This window comes from Protopterus annectens, chromosome 14.part0 (assembly GCF_019279795.1).
Source record: "Protopterus annectens isolate FY-2018-M chromosome 14.part0, PAN1.0, whole genome shotgun sequence".
NCBI lineage: Eukaryota > Metazoa > Chordata > Ceratodontiformes > Protopteridae > Protopterus > Protopterus annectens.
The window spans coordinates 461,422,661-461,442,349 of record NC_056748.1 but is presented as its reverse complement, the minus strand read 5'-3'; the positions used below and the strand labels follow the sequence as shown (position 1 = coordinate 461,442,349).

Below are 19,689 nucleotides of genomic sequence, written 5' to 3'. Positions count from 1 at the left end.
CTGTGAGGTAGGCCATTTGGTTTTCTGTGTCCAGTTTGGCTCCTAGGAAGATAATCTGTTGGGATGGCTGTAGTCTTGACTTCTGAATGTTGAATGTGTACCCCAAGGCCTGCAGTAGATGCATGACATAGTCCAAGTTTTCTTTTAAGGTTTTTTTGTTGTCTGCTTGTATGAGGCAGTCGTCTAAGTAGGGGTATATTTGAATCCCCTGGAGTCTGCAGTGTGCCACTACTGATGCCAGGCATTTCGTGAACACTCTGGGCGCAGTAGATAAGCCAAACGGCAATGCTGAGAATTGATAATGCTCTGTCCCTGCAAGAAATCTGAGGTATCTTCTGCAACTGTGTCTTATTGGGACATGCAGGTATGCCTCCTTGAGGTCCAGAGTGACCAGCCAAGACCCCTTGCCCAACATGGGAAGGAGTTGCTGCAGCGTCAGCATTTTGAATTTTGGCACAATGAGAAAAGTATTTAGTGTTGACAAGTCCAGTATGGGTCTCCATTTGTTTTCTTTTCTTGGAACAAGAAACAGTCTTGAATAAAATCTCTGGCCTTGCTCCTGAGGAGGAACCCTTTCTATTGCTTTTATACTTAACAGCTTGGAAACTTGAGTGAGTGCCTCTGCCCTTTGATGATGTGGCAGGTTTGGCATGCCTTGTCTTATTGGTAATGTGTGGAAGTGGAATCTGTAACCCTTGTCTATTAAGTCCAGAATCCAATTGTCCTTGGTTAAGATATGCCAGTTTTGTGAGAATAAGGATAACTTTCCGCCCAAAGGTGCTTCTCTTTGTGCCTTTGTAGGCGGTACGAAAGTCAAGTCATTGTGATTGTCCTTGTGGTGCAGCTGAACTGTCTGCGCCACTTCTTTGATTTGGAGGTTGTCATTGGCGGCCCCTGTAAGATCCTCGGTATTGACCTCTACCTCGGGCACGTCTGCTTTTTCCCCTTTGAAATTTGTCAGAGCCTGGGAAGGACCAATTCTTTGAGGGCCAGTTTCTGCTGAATCTGGGTGGCTGAACCTGAAGGAAATCCTTGACTGTCTGTACTGACTTAGCTTTTTCCTCTATGGATTTCAACACATCTTGTGCATTAGCACCAAAAGCTTCTGTTTTTCCAGAGGTGCATCCAGTAACTTTACTTTAACATGGTCAGGCAAAGACTGATCTTTTAACCAAGCATGTCTACGTATCACAGCCCCTGTCATAGCTGCCCTACATGAAGCTTCCAGTGCATCATAACCACACTGAAGAAAATGGTTATTAACCTGCTGAGTGTTATGTATATGATCCTGCAATGCCTTTTTATCAATAGGCTCAGGAGAAGCTAACTTTTTCTGTAAATCATCCAGTAGAAAATCTTGGTACTGAAACATGTGGAAAAGGCAGTTAAGTGACCTCATGGCTAGGGTAGTAGAGGTATAAACTTTTTTACCCCATCTCTCCAGGGACCTTGCTTCCCTGTCCGCTGGTAGTGGGTTTTTGGCAGAGGAAGTAGCCACTCCCTTGGGGCCCTGTGAAATAGTTTCTAGATCCACAGAGTGGGCCTTAAAAAGGTGTTGTGAGTGTCAGGGACCCTATAATATCTGTCCGGCTTGACAGGAGCAGGAGGAAGAGAATCAGGGTTAGCACTGGAGTCAGAGAAAACATCATCCAATACATCCATAACTGGCGGAATAGCCAAAGATCTGTGCTGGGGAAGCTTGAGGAAGGTACGAAGCCTTTTCCTGGAATCAGAGTATTCCTGACCCTGCCATTGAAAATGTTCCCTCATGGAATGCAGGACTTCACCAAATGAGAAATCCTCTGGAGGGGAGGCAGAGGGAATTGATTCCTCAGCATCAGAGTCCTCGTAGGCCTGGAAGGATTCTTCTTGGGTATCAGAGTGCTCAGAATCCCCAGAGGTTTCATCCGAAGAGAGGTCGTCCGCCTGCTCAGTTCTGGACCTTTTCTCTGCAGGTGGCTGAGAACCCCTGTCCGGATGAGGCTGAGACCCCCTGATAAGGGAAATAAGATCTGCAGAAAGAGACATGATCTGCTTATCAGATGAAGGGGCCTGGGCAGCTGGTTTAGGATGGGCCTTGGCCTGACTGGCGGCCTTAGCACGTGCAAAGGCCTTGATGGACATGGATACAGGAGGCCTAGCAGCCCCACGTGCTGGCGTAACCTTGTCCACAGAAATGGTGTCGGGTGGATCCAGAACTTCGGTATCCAGAGGAAATTCAACAACTGGCACCGGAGAGATGTCCGAGACTGAAGGTCGTGTTAACTCTGTGTCGTCGGCCTGGAGCGGTTGATTACCCACTTCCGAAGGGACCGGAGCACTAGCGGCGGGTTTAGGAGTAGCATCAGTAGTGGACGCGGGCCGAGGATGTCGGTCCCGGTCCTTTCGTTTTTTAGCAGATTGGGTAGTCGGTTGATCCGACGGCATGATATATGCAAAAGATTCACCAAAAAAGTCCTCGGCAAATTCTGCCCGGCGCCTGAGAGTGCGCTTATTAAACCAAGCACAGGCAGCACAGGCCGAGACGTCGTGGTCTGGGCCCAGGCAAGGAAGGCAGAGAGAATGGAAGTCCTTATGAGGTATTTGTTTACCACAAGACAAACAATTATTATCTTTCTCAATTTGTTCTGACATCGGCTGAGGCAAGAAAAAATGTTCCCCAACGGGGTACTTAGCTTTTAGATGACTTCGGTACTGATAACACAGGAGCTGACCGACCGGCACTTGCGAACTGCTTCTGCTTCGGGCACCACTCGGCAAGAAAGACTGAAGAAGATGGCGTCGGCCGATGCCTATATACTCCAGCCGTTGTGACGTCGGAGAGGAGGCGACACCAGCCGACGCCGGACCCAGACTTTGGAATTCGGCCGACCGAGGGCTGCCTGAGGCAGGACAACCCATATGTTATGACTGCAGTTGCATTCTTGAAGGACATCACGTCTTAACTAAAGTTCCAGGCAAACCAGTCACAAATGAATTGAGAAAAACAAAGCTACTTCCATGAATCTGTTCTCAGAAGCAAATTCAGAATGCAGTGAATAATGATTTTGCCACCAAGCCCTATTAGCTGCAATGTCCTCCGAAAATAAATTACTGCATCACCTACATAAATCTTCATCTTCTGCACAAAACCAAAAAGTTACTCTGCTACTGCAAAACCATCAGGGAACAGATGACACAGTGAATGACACTAGCTGGGTGTGCATTTCCTTAAAGCAACATCCCACGGCACAGACAAAAAAAGGCAGCACTTAAGGGTAAAAAAAGAAAGATTCTGGTCATTTTATGCATTTGCTACTTATGGCTCCTGCTTTCAATATTACTTGATAATTAACACAGCTTCACTGCTCTACTCACTTTGTTGCTTCTCCTTCCAACAATTGTTTCTTAGGTTAGCAATATAGTCGTCTTCAACATTTCGCTCAACGTGTTTTAAACTTGCCCCAGTGTACTCCTCTGCAAAGTTCTCTGCCACAAAGTAAGGCACCTTTAGGAACTCTGTCTGTCTTCTGTGAATGTGGCCCACTGACCTGTTTTAGTAAAAAGCAACAGTGAATGTTCTTCTTCTTGTAATAGTTGAATTAAAAAATACATACCTGCATCACTACACAGCTTGAATCACAAATGATGTTAGAATATTCCCTGTCTGATGTTTCTTGTACTGTAAAAAAAATCTCTCAAAAACAGAATATCCTTAGTTTAACTTTAGTTAACCTGAAAACCCTGTAAAGCCATTGAAACTGTCAATGTTCATATCAGGGGAACCTTTACCCACTTTAATTAAGCCAAAAAGTCTGTAGGACCTGCATGAAGAAATACAGTGCAACTTCAAAGTAAAGAAAGTACAACTATTTTATGACACATCCTAAAAACAGAAGAAAGTCACTCCTACAGTAGTAAATATAACTATGTCCGCTCACTGATCTGTCACAGCTCGGTCTGATTTTCAAGAAGTCACAGCTCTCCCATCAAAAATACACACCAATGATGGTAACCATCATGTGCTAGTGCTCTTCTGATGCCAGCTGGGATACACCGTATACAGAAGCAGTACTATCCCACACCATTTAAAATTACTTCTACTTAAAAATCTTTGAACGTATGGCAATATAGTAAGGTAATGAGGAATAAAAGAATACCAAACTAATGTAAAATTTGCAAATAAAGCAGCATTAATCAAATTTCAAAAAATGGTGAGACGAAAGGGTGCCAATACTTTTAGAACAGTGTTCCCATGGAGATCTTCTGGAATGGTATCTCATACAACTGAACTATGCTTACCTATGGAGTATTCTCGTAGCAGTAAAAATACTACACTTGAATCTTTGCCAGTGGTGTAGTGGTATGGTGCTGTGATTGTAGAGGGCAGCATCCTGGGTTTGAGACTTGGCAGGGCTGAGTATTTACTCACTTGTTAGGAGGAAAACAGTTTTTAGTACTTAAAATTATTAAGCACCTATCCAGGCATATCTAAGGGTCAGCTCCCGGTTTTTTCCCCTGTCCACCTAATGAATCTGGGCATCTTGGGACAATGTAGCAATTGCCTTATGTACACTATCAACCCTCTCCTCCTACCACCCAACACGACAACCTGTGATAGATACGCTTATATAGCTACACTGGAAGCGAAGCTCTCTCCAGCCAAGAGTGTATTAGACAGTCAAGAGGAGAAGGTAAACACATGCACCACACCACGCTCAACACATAGTCCATCAAAACCTACACAATTTAAACCCACACATAGTAACACAAAACACACACCTACATTCGCAGAGGCTGTCAATAAAAATCTGCCCAAACAACAAAGACCTCCAAAGCTGAAACGCAAGCAACCCCCCCCCCAACACTACCCAAATAACACAGCCCACAAAATCAATGTGCCACTCAACCTCAGCCCATAAGGCAAAACAACGTACTCAACACACTACTCATAAGTGATGCTATAGTCAGGCAAACTGATCTCCCACGCACCAGGTTAAACAAGGACAAAGTTACTGTGAGCTGCCTGTCGGGTGCCAGGATCTGCCACATAATGCAAGCACTCAGGACACTCCACAAGTACAAATATGACTGTCATTGTCCATGTTGGTGTGAATGACCTGAGACGTACCTCCCTGGACTACATGAAAAGAGACATGGAGGAGCTCTTGGCTCATGCAGCCCAGGCAGGTATGATCCTAGCCCTGAGTAGCATCCTGCCATCGCCCAGAATGATACGACAATACAAGGACAAAATGACTGACTTCAACAATTGGCTAAGCTTCTGGTGTCAATCTAAGGGGATCCAGTGTCTGTCTGCCTGGGACGACATTGACAGACCAGGATACTTTGCCGGAGATGGCCTGCACCTGTCGCCCCTGGGAATCCGGATACTGGCTAAGGATCTTGCCACCCCTATAGTGCCTTTTTTAGGCAAGTTTCAAACGACAAACTCACCACCTTAGCAGGTATAAGCAAGCAAAATCTGAGGGTAATGCTACTTAATGCTAGAAGTCTAAACCTCAAAATGCACTCACTCGAAGCACTCCTTAAAATGAAGAACATCGACATCTGTGCAGTGACAGAGATCTGTTTCAAGGCTCCAGAGAGCACCCCTGCATTACCACGCTATAACTCATACCACATCTTTCGGCCACCTAACCTTGACCGAAACACTAAAGGAGGAGGCGTGTACATATTCATTAAGGACATCCACACCTCCAGGCTAGTTGCTCAACATAATGCATCCAAAATTATCCAAATGCAACTAACAATGGGCAAAACTGCAATCCAGGTTGTAGTTTGTTACAGATCCCTTGCCATGCCCCAGGATGCCTACTCCATGTTTCTTGATATACTGGGTAATATTAAGGTGCAGCCCAATACCCTAATAATGGGCAATTTCAACTACCCCACCATCAACTGGGAAAACTACTCATGTACTAACTCATTTGCCCAATGCTTTCTGGAATTCATAAATTCCAATGCCCTGGATCAGCTTTTCCATACCCCCACCAGGGGAAGCAATATCCTGGACAGTACAGTTGTGTACACTTACCATAAATGTAGATGTTCGAGTGTATTCACTGTTGCAGTCATCACACTTGGGTTATATGCCTGCAGGTAGCCCTCAGTTGGCCCAAATACCAGAGTCTTGGGATTTTTGCATTGGATGCTGTCACTTCTTCCATGATGTCAGGTCATCAGGGGTATAAAACAGGTAGCAGACGCCATTACATCAGTCTTTCTTGGTGAGAAGGAGCCCGAAGCAGAAGCAGTTCGCAAGTGCTGGTCGGCCGCTACCTGAAATTTTCGTTTTTTTGAGTTTCAAACCTGAAGTCTTCTAAAGCTAAGTACCCCGTTGGGGATTCTTTTTTCTTGCTCTAACCAATGTCAGAAAAAGTTAACAATTGTCTTGTCTGTGGAAAGCAAATACCTCACATAGATTTTCATTCTTACTGCGTCACCTGTTTAGGCCCAGACCACGACGTCCCTCGCTGTCCGTTTTGTGCCTTGTTTAACTCCCGAACCATTCATCGGGCTACTTTTGTCACTAAATTCTTTTGCTCTCGTTCTCCGTATTCCGAAATGGCTTTGATAAGCCATCCGACTACCGATCTTTCCGAAAAAGCACAAGGATAAAGACAAGAGACAGACCGCATAGGTCAAAAACTGCTGACGCTTCCGTTAAGCTAGTCGCCAGTCCGCCAGTACTCAGTGAGGCACCTTTGCAGCCCCTGATGCCCGCTTCTACAGATTCACAGGCCTCTGCTGAGAACCATTCGGAGTCCGGTATGCCGCGAGATGCTTTGTCGACTATGGAACCTGCAGATGTCTCTACCTTGGATGAGTCCAGAGCCACTGTACAGGCACCGGCTTCTGAGAGCGTATTCCAACCTACTGATATTTGCATTAAACCGACTTCATTTTTAGCTAAAACTACCAAGTTTCTCAAGCCTGGAGTACGCACTACACCTATAAAACCAAGGACCAAGGCATATGCTCAAGCTCCCATGCCTCAAAAACAAATGCTTAGAATGGCTGAAGGCCTTATCACCCTAATTAGGGGAAGCCAGCCTTCCCCTGCTAAGAGACCTTTTTTGATTCTACAGAGCAGGAGTCCCGATGACTCTGACCCTTCTGATTACCAGGACATACCCTTATCTACCTTTGAGGATTCAGATGCAGAGGTGTCCATTCCCTCTGCCTCCCCTCCAGAGGATTTTTTTTTTTTGGTGAAACCTTGCATACTTTAAGAGAGCATTTCCGCTGTGAATGCCAGGATTATCCTCAGTCCAAAAAGAGACTCGGAGAATTTTTAGAGTTGCCTCAGCACAGGCCCCTAGCTATACCCCCTGTCCTGGATGCTGTAGATGATGTCTTTATGGAATCCAGTCTTACTCCAGACACTTTACCACCAGCCCCTAGAAAAGCTGACGGGTACTACAGAGTACCAGATTCTCACAAATTTCTCTTCAAGAATCCTACTGCGGATCCGGAGACCATTTCCCAGGGGCCTAAAGATATTAAGGCTACTACAGCCAAAACCCCTAATCCTTCAGACAAGGATTCCAGAGCTTTAGACAGATGGGGTAAGAAGGTATATACCTCTGCAACTCTTGCCATCAGGGCATTGAATTGCCAGTTTCGTATGTTGAAGTACCAGCAACATATTATGGAATAAATTAAACAAAAAAATAACTTCCAGATTGTGCAGAAAATAAAGATTTACAAGAGTTAATGCACTCTGCCAACCAAGTTAGTAAACAGATTTTGCAGTGTGGCTTTGATGCCCTAGCAGCATCTTGCAGGACTGCAGTCACTGGATCTGTACTGAGAAGGCATGCTTGGCTAAAGGAACAAACCTTGCCAGACCATGTCAAATCAAAATTAATAGACACTCCTTTAAATCAGGATAGTTTGTTTGGCACCAAAGCAGAAGAGGTTCGTAAAAAGATGGAAGAAAAAGCTAAATCTATGCAAACTGTTAAAAAATTCTTACAAGTGCAGCCACCTAGATTCAGTAGGCATTGGCCTATAAAAAACTGGTCTTTTCCAGCCCCTTCAGGCCTTCAGTCCAAACCCAGGGGAACCAGACCACCAAGACTACAGTCTCAGGGTATGCAGAGATCTAAACAACGGAGTGCTCCCACCTCAAAAACAGTGAGTGGCAAGACACCTCTTTATGGTAAAAGTTCACAATGACGTCAGTTATCCTTCCCAGCCCTGCCCATCTAACATGCGCTCCTAGGAGGAAAACTTGCCCTTCATGCCAAAAACTGGATGTCCATTACTCAGGACCGATAGGTTCTAAACATTGTATCCCAGGGGTAGAGATTCTACTTCCATTCCCTGCCAACCCCAAGTGGGTTTCCAGACCATCCTCCAAACCAGTGGGCAGAGTCTCAAAAGCAAGTACTTTCCCTGCTCAATATCAGGGCCATTCAACCTGTTCCAGTAGAACAAAGGGGACAGGGTTTCTACTCCAAACTGTTCTTGGTGCCCAGAAAAGAGGGCTCTTGGCGCCCAATCCTGGATCTATCAATTCTTTCTGGTTGTCCCAAAATTCAAAATGTTAACCCTGGAACAGATTCTCCCTATGCTAGCCAAGGATGCCTGGCTAGTCACCCTAAACTTAAAAGAAGCCTATTTGCACATCCCCATAAGGGAGTCTTGCAGGAAATATCTCCGCTTCAGGGCAGGCTCTATGCACTATCAGTTCTGTGCACTTCCCTTTGGCTTATCTACTGCGCCCAAAGTATTCACAAATTGCCTGGCTCCAGCCATTGCATACTGCAGGCAGAGAAATATCCAAATTTTCCCATACTTGGACGACTGCATGACTTCACGCAGACAGTCAGGAATTACTACTTCAAAACCTGGCATTTGTACAAAGACTCCTACCTTCAAGGGGTACACCATCAATGAAAAGAAGTCACAACTGGTGCCCAGTCAAAAAATTGTTTTCCTGGAAGCAAGCTTGAACACAACTTCCCAGATGGCCTTTCTCATTCCAGAAAAACAGATCTATTCGAACAACTACTTCAAACACATGGCCACCAAAACCCAGCTCTCTGCAAGGAAAATACTGCAAGCCCTAGGGTTCATGGCCTCATGCATTCTAATTCCATATGCAAGACTGCATACGAGGAAACTTCAATGGTACTTGAAAAGTCTTTGGTGCTGATATTCTCAGGACCTGGAAACAAGTCATTCCGATCATTCCTTGTCCAAGGGCAGAGTTCCTTTGGTGGGCAGAAGCATGCAACCACAACAAGGGACTGCCTTTCACTCAATCCCTCACTGTGCAAATCCTGACTATGGACGCATCAGACTGTGCATGGGGGGGCTCACATGGCAGGTAAATGCATTCAGGGAAAGTGGTGCCCAGGACAAATTCTCCTGCACATCAATCAAAAAGAGAGGTTAGCTGTACAGTATGCTCTGACAGCCTTCAAATACATAATCCTTCCAGGACAGCTGCTGATAAAAACGGACAACACCACAGTTGTGGTACATAAACAAGCAGGGAAAACTCATTCTTACCCACTCTGCAGGTTAGCCATGGCTGTGTGGAACACAGCCTTGAGCAACCAGGTGCATCTGCAAGCTCAGCTCCTGCCAGGCAAACAGAATTCACTGGCAGAAGACTTAAGCAGAAATCTCCTGGACCCACACGAGTGGAAACTGGAGCCCAACACCTTCAATCTTCTAATCCAGAGGTGGAGGACACTGGAGCTAGACCTCTTTGCCTCCCCCGAAAAACACCAGTTGAGCAAATTGTGCACCAGGAAATCCTCACAGCAGGGCCTCGAAGGTGGATGCCTTATCCTTCAAATGGGAAAACCTCTCAATTTCTGCCTTTTCCCCCTCTGCCCCTCCTCTCAAAGGTACTACTCAAGATCAGACAGGACAGCCCAAGGGCAATTCTTATTGCCCCAGATTGGCCACGCCAGCACAGGTACCCACTCTTACGCAGTCTGACAACAGTGCCACCCTGGCACCTTCATCAGACACCTTCCCTGCTGTCTCAGCAGGAGAGACAGATTTTGCATCCACAGCTGCAAACCCTAAACCTTGCAGCCTGGCCTATCCCTTGAATACTCCACTAGCAACCTTCAGCAAGCAGGTGTTGGATGTCATTCTTGAGGCCAGAAGGCCTAGTACTAGAAAATCCTATGCTGAAAAGTGGAAAAGATATTGCTCTTGGAGTCAGTCTCTCAAGGAAAGGACACAGCTGTGCCCTCCATACCTCAAATCCTTGATTACCTAGCAGAGCTACTCCATAGAAGCCTATCTTTTCTCCTCCATTAAGATTCATGCCTCCGCCAGAAGCAGTTCGCAAGTGCTGGTCATTATAATACTGAGCCACCTCTATTCTCTCATCCTCTCATCAAACAGTTTCTGAAAGGGGCTAACAACTTAAGGCCCCCTAGGAGAGCACCCATCCCTGCCTGGGACCTTAACTTTGTACTGGAAAAGCACATGCTCCCCCCTTTTGAACCTGCAGCTTCAGCAGAGTTAAAATTCCTTTCTTGGAAAACAGCCTTGCTTTTAGCCATAACCTCAGCTAGAAGAGTGTCTGAGTTACAGGCACTAATGGCTGTGGAACCCTTCATTACACTCCATGCTGACAAGGTTTCCCTCAGGACTAACCCATCCTTCATGCCTCAGGTGGTCCCCAGTGTAGCTGTAAACCAAGCCATCCATTTGCCAACCGTCTTCCCTATTCCTCAAAATAAAGGGGAGAGGATCATGCACTCCTTGGACGTGCACAGACAGCTCAGATTCTACCTTGACAGGACTAAACCTTTCAGAAAATCTAACCAACTGCCAGTTAGTTTTGCTACAGGGGCAGAGGGCAAGGCCATTTCAAAGCAAACCATTTCCAAATGGCTAGCACACTGCATCCATTTCTGCTACAAACACCATGGAAAACCTACCCCACAGGGGATCAGAACACATTCCACTAGGGCTACTTCCACCTCTACAGCATTTCTCAGGGGAGTCCCTACCAGGGTCATTCTGGAAGCTGCAACCTGGAGTTCTGTACACACCTCCACCAAATCTAAATCCAGAGCTGGATTTGCTACAGCAGTCTTACAAGGCCTGCTAGCCATCCCTAACTCCTCTTGAATGCCTCCACCCTTCCTCAGCTTTGGGAATCAACCCGTGTGTGATGACTGCAACAGTGAAACATGAAGAACATAGTACAGTTGTGTACACTAACCATAAATGTAGATGTTCGAATGTATTCAATGCTGCAGTCCTGGTTTCCCTCCCTCCAGCCCCCTGTTTTTCTCTGTCCTTTCTACCGATCCTCTATATGGCCATTTTTTTATGGCAGGGGTATTTACCTTTTACTGGTGGTGGTCCACACCATATACTAGCTTCCTATTTGGGGGGCTCCTGACATCTGGGGTAAGAAAAACTGATGTAATGGTGTTGGCTGCCTGTTTTATACCCCTGACAACCTGAAGTCATAGAAGAAGCGACAGCATCCGATGCAGAAATCCCAAGACTCTGGTATTCGAGCCGATATTAACCTTTCATCTTTTGGTTTAAATTCACCTCTCCTTAACCACTCCTGCATCAGATCCTGATCAACATGAGAATGTTCCAAGAGTTTTCTATATCTGTAAAGTACAGTTTTGTACCTACCATAAATGTAGATGTTCGAGTGTTCACCCTGCTGCAGTCATTACACTTGGGTTATCCTGTCGTCAGGTGGTCCCGCAGTCAGACGGATTTCCAAAGTCTTGGTCCGACGTCGGTTGCTGTCGCCTCATCCCTGACGTCAGTGCGCCAGGGGTACATATACTGCAACCAACGCCATTATCTTCAGTTTTTCTTGCCCCAGATGTCAGGTGCCCCCAAAAAGGTGATCAAAATTAGTACCAAATGGTGTGAACACTGTACAAACACAAAATCCCTTCAGCTATAAGCAAATACATCAGTAAGGTATAGTAGAGATTTAGCCAAAAGATCAGAGGGGTTGGAGGGAGGGTAACCTGGACTGCAGCAGGGTGAACACTCGAACATCTACATTTCTGGTAGGTACAAAACTGTACTATGCTCATCGTGTTACCCTGCTGCAGTCATCACACTTGGGTTGAGTCCCAAAGCTAAGGCAGGGTGGAGGTATCATAGAGGGTTAGTGGAGGCAATGAGGCCCTGCAGAATTGCAGTGGCGAAGCCTGCCCTGGATTTAGAAGAAAGAGGTAGGTGATAGTGTTTGATGAAGGTGTGTACGGAACTCCAAGTTGCAGCTTCTAAAATTTCCTTGGTAGGGACCCCTCTGAGAAAGGCTGTAGAGGTAGCTGTTGCCCTGGTAGAGTGGGAACTAATGGTAGTAGGAACTGGTTTCCCATGATGGGTATAACAGAACCATATGCAATGGCCTATCCATTTAGAAATGGTTTGTTTGGATATAGCCCTCCCTTGAGAAGCTGTAGCATAGGATACAAAGAGCTGGTCAGTTTTCCTGAAAGCCTTAGTTTTGTCCAAGTAGTAACGAAGTTGCCTGTGAATGTCCAAGGAATGCAAGAGTCTCTCACCTTTGTTCTGTGGTTTGGGAAAGAAGGTGGGTAGATGGATGGTTTGATTTAAAGCTACACTGGAAACCACCTTAGGCATGAAGGAAGGATTAGTTCATAGAAAAACTCTGTCTTGATGGAAAATGAGGAAAGGTTCCACTGCCATTAGTGCCTGTAATTCTGAGACTCTCCTAGCAGAAGTTATTGCCAGGAGCAAGGCAGTCTTCCAAGATAGGAACTGAAGGTCTGCAGAGAAAGCTGGTTCAAAGGGAGGTAACGTTAGTTTTTCCAGAACAAAGTTGAGGTCCCATGTTGGTGTATGAGCTCTTCTAGGTGGTCTAATGTTTTTTGCCCCTCTGTGGAACTGCTTTAGAAGAGGATGTGAAAATAAAGGTGGATTTGTGTTGTAGTGAGCTGAAATAGCTGAAGCATGGATTTTAATAGAGGAGAAGGAAAGTCATTTGTGCAACATCTCTGCTAAATACTGCAGAATGTGAGGCATATGAGGCTGAGTTGCGTCTTGGTCTTTAGCTTGGTTCCAGGCAGAAAACCTTTTCCATTTGTCCGAGTAAGCCTTCCTGGTGCTTGGCCTCCTGGCTTCCAGAATAACATCCAGAACTGCTTGTGAAAGAGGGGCTGGTTGGATGTTTAAAAGATTCGCCATGCAGCCAGGTTTAAGGTTTTTAGATGGCTGTGTAGAATCTGTTTGTTTTGCTGCGTGAGCAAATGAGGTATTTGAGGCAATATCCATGGTGGGCTGTGAGCCATATTCTTCAATAGAGGGTACCAGTGCTGGCGTGGCCAGTCTGGGGCTATGAGAATCAGTCAAGGTTTCTCCTTTTTGACCTTCAAAAGAACCTTTGTGAGAAGAGGTAATGGAGGAAAGGCATATGCTGTCAGGTTTTTCTAACTGAAGGAGAGAGCGTCCACTTTCCAAGCTTGATGGTGGAATGTCCTTGTACAAAATTTTGTCAGTTGGTAATTTTGAGGACTGGCAAACGGGTCTATATTTGGTAGGCCTCATTTTTGAGTTATCATTGTAAATATTTGTGGGTCTAGCTTCCACTCATGGGGATCTTTGATGTTTCTGCTTAGGTTGTCTGCCAATGTGTTTTTCTGTCCTGGCAGGAATTGAGCTTGTAACTGGACTTGATAGGCCAGAGCTGTGTTCCATAAGATTATTGTTTGCCTGCAAAGAGTATAGGAATGTGTGCCCCCTTGTTTGTTTATGTACCACATTACTGTGGTGTTGTCCATCTTTATTGCAAGTTGTCCTTGATGTAGAAGATCCTTGAAGGCTGTCAGAGCTTTCTGTACAGCTAGCATCTCTTTTTGATTTATGTGCAGTTTTCTTTGTTCTGCAGTCCATAGGCCTTGAATGCATTGCCCTGCCATGTGTGCCCCCCAGGCATAGTCTGAGGCGTCTGTTGTGATAGTTTGCCTAGTTGGTGGCAAGGTGAAAGGCTGACCCTTGTTGAGGTGACATGCCTGTGCCCACCACAGAAATTCCTGTTGAAGGCAGGGAATGAGAGATATCACTGTGTCCAAGCTGTGGCTGTGTTGAGACCATACACTTTTTAGGTACCACTGTAATTTCCTCATATGCAGTTTTGCAAATGGTATTATCAGAATGCAAGATGCCATGAAGCCCAAAGCCTGCAGAATTTTTCTTGCAGTTAATTGGGTCTTTGTTGCCATTGTCTTGAAATATTGAATCAGTTGTAGTTGTTTGTCTGGTGTAAGATAAGCCTTCTGGGCTGTTGTGTCCAAGCTGGCACCCAGGAATGTCATTTTTTGTGAGGGTACTAGTTTTGACTTCTTTTCGTTTACTGTGTACCCCAGACAATTTAGTAGATGCTTCACAAAAGCCAGATGATGTAAGACAATGTCTTTTCTTTCTGCTTGGATGAGGCAGTCGTCCAGGTATGGATATATTTGAATTCCTCTTTGTCTGGCAGTATGCAATTACTGGGGCCAGGCATTTTGTGAAAACTCTGGGCGCAGTAGATAAGCCAAAGGGCAGTGCAGAGAATTGGTAATGGGTTGAACCTGCAATGAAACGGTGGTATCTTCTGCAACTTTGTCTGATAGGGACATGCAGGTATGCCTCCTTGAGGTCCAACGTTACCAGCCATGCTTCCTTGCCCAACATGGGAAGTAGCTGCTGTAGTGTTAGCATCTTGAATTTTGGGACTTGTAGGTAAGTGTTTAGAATTGAAAGATCCAGAATTGGTCTCCAAGCATTGTCCTTTCTGGGTACTAGAAAGAGCCCTGAGTAAAATCCTTGGCCTTGCTCTTGAATCGGTACCCGTTGAATGGCTCTCATGGCCATGAGAGCTGTAATTTGTTTTTGAGCCTCTGCCCTTTGATTTAGTAGCAGGTTTGGCATTCCTCTTTTCATTGGCAAGGTGTGAAAGTGGAATCTGTATCCTCATAAAATTATGTCTAGGACCCATTTGTCCTTTGTGACCATGTGCCAGTTGTCTGCAAAAAATGCTAGTTTTCCCCCCAAGGGGGCTAACAAAAGAGCTTTGTTTGACCAGTTGAGGTGCAAGTCATTGAGTTTGCCTTCTGGTGGGTTGAGACCTGTCTTCTCCTCCTTTCTGGGTTGGAGTGCCCCATTGGCGAGGTTTATACTGGGCTTGTGGTTGTCCTCTGCCCCTTGGGCGCCTGTATTTACCCCTCTGAGGTCTGTCAGTGGCTGGAAAGGACCAATTTTTTGTTGGCCAGTTTCTGCTGAAGCGAGGGGGTTGTACTTGTAGGAAATCTTTGACTGTCTGCATTGATTTCGCCTTATCTTCCATTTTCTTTAGCACTTCTTCTGCTTTAACTCCAAAAAGAACATCCTGCTGTAAGGGTGCATCCAGTAGTTTTGCTTTGACATGATCAGGTAGACTTTGTTCCTTTAACCAGGCATGCCTACGTATAACTGATCCAGTGACAGCTGCTCTGCAGGAAGCCTCCAAAGAATCAAACCCACATTGTAAGGTATGTTTGCCCACCTGCTTGGTGGCGTGCAACAAATCCTGTACTTCTTTCAATTCAGATTGTTGGGGAAGGGAGGTTATCTTTTGTTTTAACAGAGATTAGAAACTGCTGATACTTGAGCATATGAAATTGGCAATTTAGTGCTCTCATAGCTAATGTGGCTGAGGTGTAAACCTTTTTCCCCCACCTGTCTAGTGCTCGAGTCCCTCTCAGAAGGTACTGGGATTTTAGCCATGGAAGCCTTAGCCCCCTTGGAACCCTGGGAGATAGTCTCTGGGTCAGCTACTGGGCTTTTGTAAAGGAATTTGTGGGACTCAGGTACTCTGTAGTATCTGTCAGGCTTAGCCGGAGCAGGAGGTAGAGAGTCTGGGTTGAAACTGGATTCTAAATAGACATCATCCACAATATCCAAAACAGGTGGGATGGCTAGAGGTCTGTGTTGGGGGAGTAAAAGAAACTCTGAGCCTTTTCTTGGAATCAGAGAAATCCTGACCTTCCCAGTGGAAATGTTCCCTCATAGTGTGTAAACTTTCCCCAAAAGAGTAGTCTTCAGGAGGGGAAGCTGAGGGAATAGAGTCCTCAGCATCAGAATCTTCTTAAGGAGAGTAGGAATAGTCTTGGTCTTCAGAAGAATCCGAAGAAATAGACAGTTGCTCAGAAGAAGCAGAATTTTCCTCTTGTCTAGGCCTTTTGTCAGGAGAAGGCTGTTAACCCCTGATAAGAGAAATCAAATCTTCAGCCATTTTGAGCATCTGTTTCTTAGGCATAGGGCCTTGAACAGGAGTCTGAAGTGTAGTCTTTTTAGCTTTAGAAGGAGTCTTAGACTTAGAAAACATTTTGACTGTGAGAGTCGTTGGTCTGAAAACGCCCTCAGAAACTGATGGCGTTTCCAAAGCACCAACATCCTTAGAAGGTATGTCGTCGGAAGGGCCTGAAGTAAAAGGCTGCGCCGGCCTAGTACATTCCGTCAAAATATCCGTAGCGGCCTCAGGTTCCAGGACTGCGGTAGTCAGGGGCTGCGTCGGAGCCTCACTGACAACCGGAGGACCGGAGACCGGATCAACCGAGGCCTCGGAATCAGGTTTAGGCCTTGGCTGTCAGTCCTTCTCCCTGCGTTTTTTTGTGCATGCCAGTAGTCGGTAGCTCCGACTACATGTTATAGTTACATTTTCTACCAAAAAAGTGTTGTGCGACATCAAATCGCCTTTTAATAGTACGCTTATTAAACCTAGCACAAAAACGACAAGAAGTGAAGTCGTGATCAGGGCCTAGGCAAGGCATGCAATAAGAATGAAAATCCTTATGAGGTATTTGCTTCCCACAAGAAATACAATTGTTAACTTTTTCTGACATCGGTCTGAGGCAAGAAAAGTTTCCCCAACGGGGTACTTAGCTTTATAGAAGACTTCGGTCTGAAATTCGAATTCGACAATCTCAGGAGTCGGCTGACCGGCACTTGCGAACTGCTTCTGCTTCGGGCACCGCGCGGCAAGACAGACCGAAGATAATGGCGTCGGTTGCAGTATATGTACCCCTGGCGCACTGACGTCAGGGATGAGGCGACAGCAACCGACGTCGGACCAAGACTTTGGAAATCCGGCCGACTGCGGGACCGCCTGATGACAGGATAACCCAAGTGTGATGACTGCAGCAGGGTAACACGATGAACATCTGTATTTATGCCTTTAATAATCAAACGAACAACTTAAAACCAAACTTTACTTTTAATAACACAACATAAAAATACAACTGGTAAGCACTTTCATGCCCTTCTTGGAACTTCATCAGGCCTAGTTGCACAGTTAACAATTCCATTTAAATATTTAATTGGCTTACATGTGACCCAAAAGCTTAATGAACTAATCCTTTCCTTCTTAGGACTACCTTAAAGTTTTCCCTATCATTTAAACCTGGGTAAACACATGCATTAAGCTTTGTCTGCCAGCAATATTTTCACCAATCAAGTTTATCCTCTGTATGCAACCTAAAATCATAATCATACACTTGGATTACTATTAAAAACTTAAATAATGCTTTATTCTTTTCTTCTAAATGCTCTTTTTTTACATGCTTTGCTAAGGCATTACTTACATCCAAGTCATTCAAAGGGAAGAAACAAGGCAATTATTTTAATTTTGGTGCAGTACAACGACATTCCAACTGGAATTTTCAAAAAGTGGATATTTATCATTATGGAGAGACAGGCAAAAGGTCGTGGGCTCAGGTTTGCGGCCCAGGGACCGCACCAGCAGTCGAGGAATCAAATAAAAAACTTTTACTGGAAGAAAAAAAGAAGGCGGGAAGGCTTTCAGGGCAAAAAACAGTTCAACAGGGGATATATGAACAACGAATATCCTCACTGAATGAAGGTACTGTGACTAATTCTTTTAAAGTAATTAATTTGTCAAAAATTGTGTTAAATTGTTTTCACCTATCAGTATTAGGAAAAGGATTGACTTTTGTGCCCTCACAAAGGGATGATTTGATTGGGACAATCAATGCACTGAGAGAATTTGTTAGAAAACTTAATTTGAATATTTTTTTCTGATGAAGATAAATGGGTAACAAAAGGTAGAAAAGCATAGTTTAAAAGACCTAGTGTATTTAACACAGTGTTACAGCCTGAGCTGGAAGCTTTTTTTAATTACTTGTGAAAATGATGCAAGACGACTGTTAAATGTGAAAAGTGAGTTTTTTACAACTTTTAATTAAAGAGGAAAAAGAGACTATTATATTTGAAAAAAAAAATGATTTGTATATTGCTAAAGCAGATAAAGGGAGCACAAATGTGGTTTTGGATACTTCACATTATGTGGAACAAATTGAAAAGATTCTTAATAATAAAAAGTACTATAAAAAGGTGTCTTGGGCTACTGTAAAAAGATCATATGGTTTAGTGGATGCATGTATAGAAGAATGTTTTTAGACAACTTAATTGACGAAGATGTAGTGGATTTTTTTTTTTAAGTGGATAAGCCAAAATTAGGAAAGTTTTTTTGACTTCCAAAGGTCCACAAAAATTTGGATTTTCCTGATTTTAGGCCAATAGTGGCTAGCAAAGGTAATAAGACAGAGCCTTTGGCTATTTACGTGGATACATTTCTGCTAAAATGGGTTTTACAAGGGAGGTCTTTTATTAAAGGCTCCTTTGATTTTAAAAATATGATCAAGAGTGTTATAATGGAGGACACTATGTAGTTAGTTACAGCAGATGTAGCTTCTTTATATACAGTAATATCCAATGAAGAAGGGTTGAAAGTGGTTAATACGGAACAGCGGACCTCAGGCCTGTTTAGTAATTAATAGACAAGTGAGATTATTTACCGAGATTCTAGATGTAATTTTATCATATAATTTCTTCCAGTTTAATAATGAGATATACAAACAGACGAATGGCATGGCAATGGGGGCGGCAATGGCCCCGAGTTATGCCAATATTTTTATGATGGGCTGGGAAAATGAATATATATTCAAATCTGATTCCGTTAGGCATGTAGTATTGTATAAATAGTTTACTGATGATTTTTTTTTTTTATTTGGGATGGGCCAGAAAAAGAACTTCAAGACTTCATGAAGCATTTAAATGAATCCACTAATTATTTAAGGCTTACTTTTAATTATAATAAAGAGAGTATTCATTTTTTGGATTTAAGAGTGCATAAATCTGCCAATTTTTTAAAAGCAAATATTTTTAAAAAGGAAGTGCAAAGCAATAGTTATCTCCATTTTAATAGTATGTTTAGTTTTAGTCTTAACTCATTCACTCCAATGGAGCTCAGGAGGTTAGTTTTGTAACTTCCAATGGGCAGAGCCTAAACCTTTTGACAGAATCAAATTATGTCCTCACATTTCAAAATGTTCATATATCTGGAACCATAGAGGTTATGAAAGAAGTATAAATGGCAAACCATTCAGCATAAACTATTTTAGAGTGGTAGTATTCTTTAGGTTCTAGGTCTTAAACAGACTTTTAAAAGTCACAGTAAACACAGTACCTATTACATTTGTAATATTTTGCAAACAACTTACAATATCTCAGCAACCACTCGAGTTACACACATACTGTCAGCATCGTTTTATTAATCTAGATGAGAGCTTTCATATGGGGTTGAGGAGTTTTGTCTATTTTGTTTGGTTGCTGAGATATTTAGAAAAATCTGAAAATTATATTTATATAAATTAATAT

At 44.0% G+C, this 19,689-nt stretch overlaps 1 protein-coding gene across 1 annotated transcript in view; it reads right to left on the bottom strand.

The window, feature by feature from the left end:
* Window positions 1-19,689, bottom strand: part of DNAJB12 (DnaJ heat shock protein family (Hsp40) member B12) — a 1,115,823-nt gene that overhangs the window by 82,789 nt on the left and 1,013,345 nt on the right. Inside the window, exon 7 of the mRNA XM_044056212.1 lies at window positions 3,358-3,530. Within this exon, the coding sequence (XP_043912147.1) occupies window positions 3,358-3,530 (173 nt within the window). The remainder of the gene's footprint in view (window positions 1-3,357; window positions 3,531-19,689) is intronic.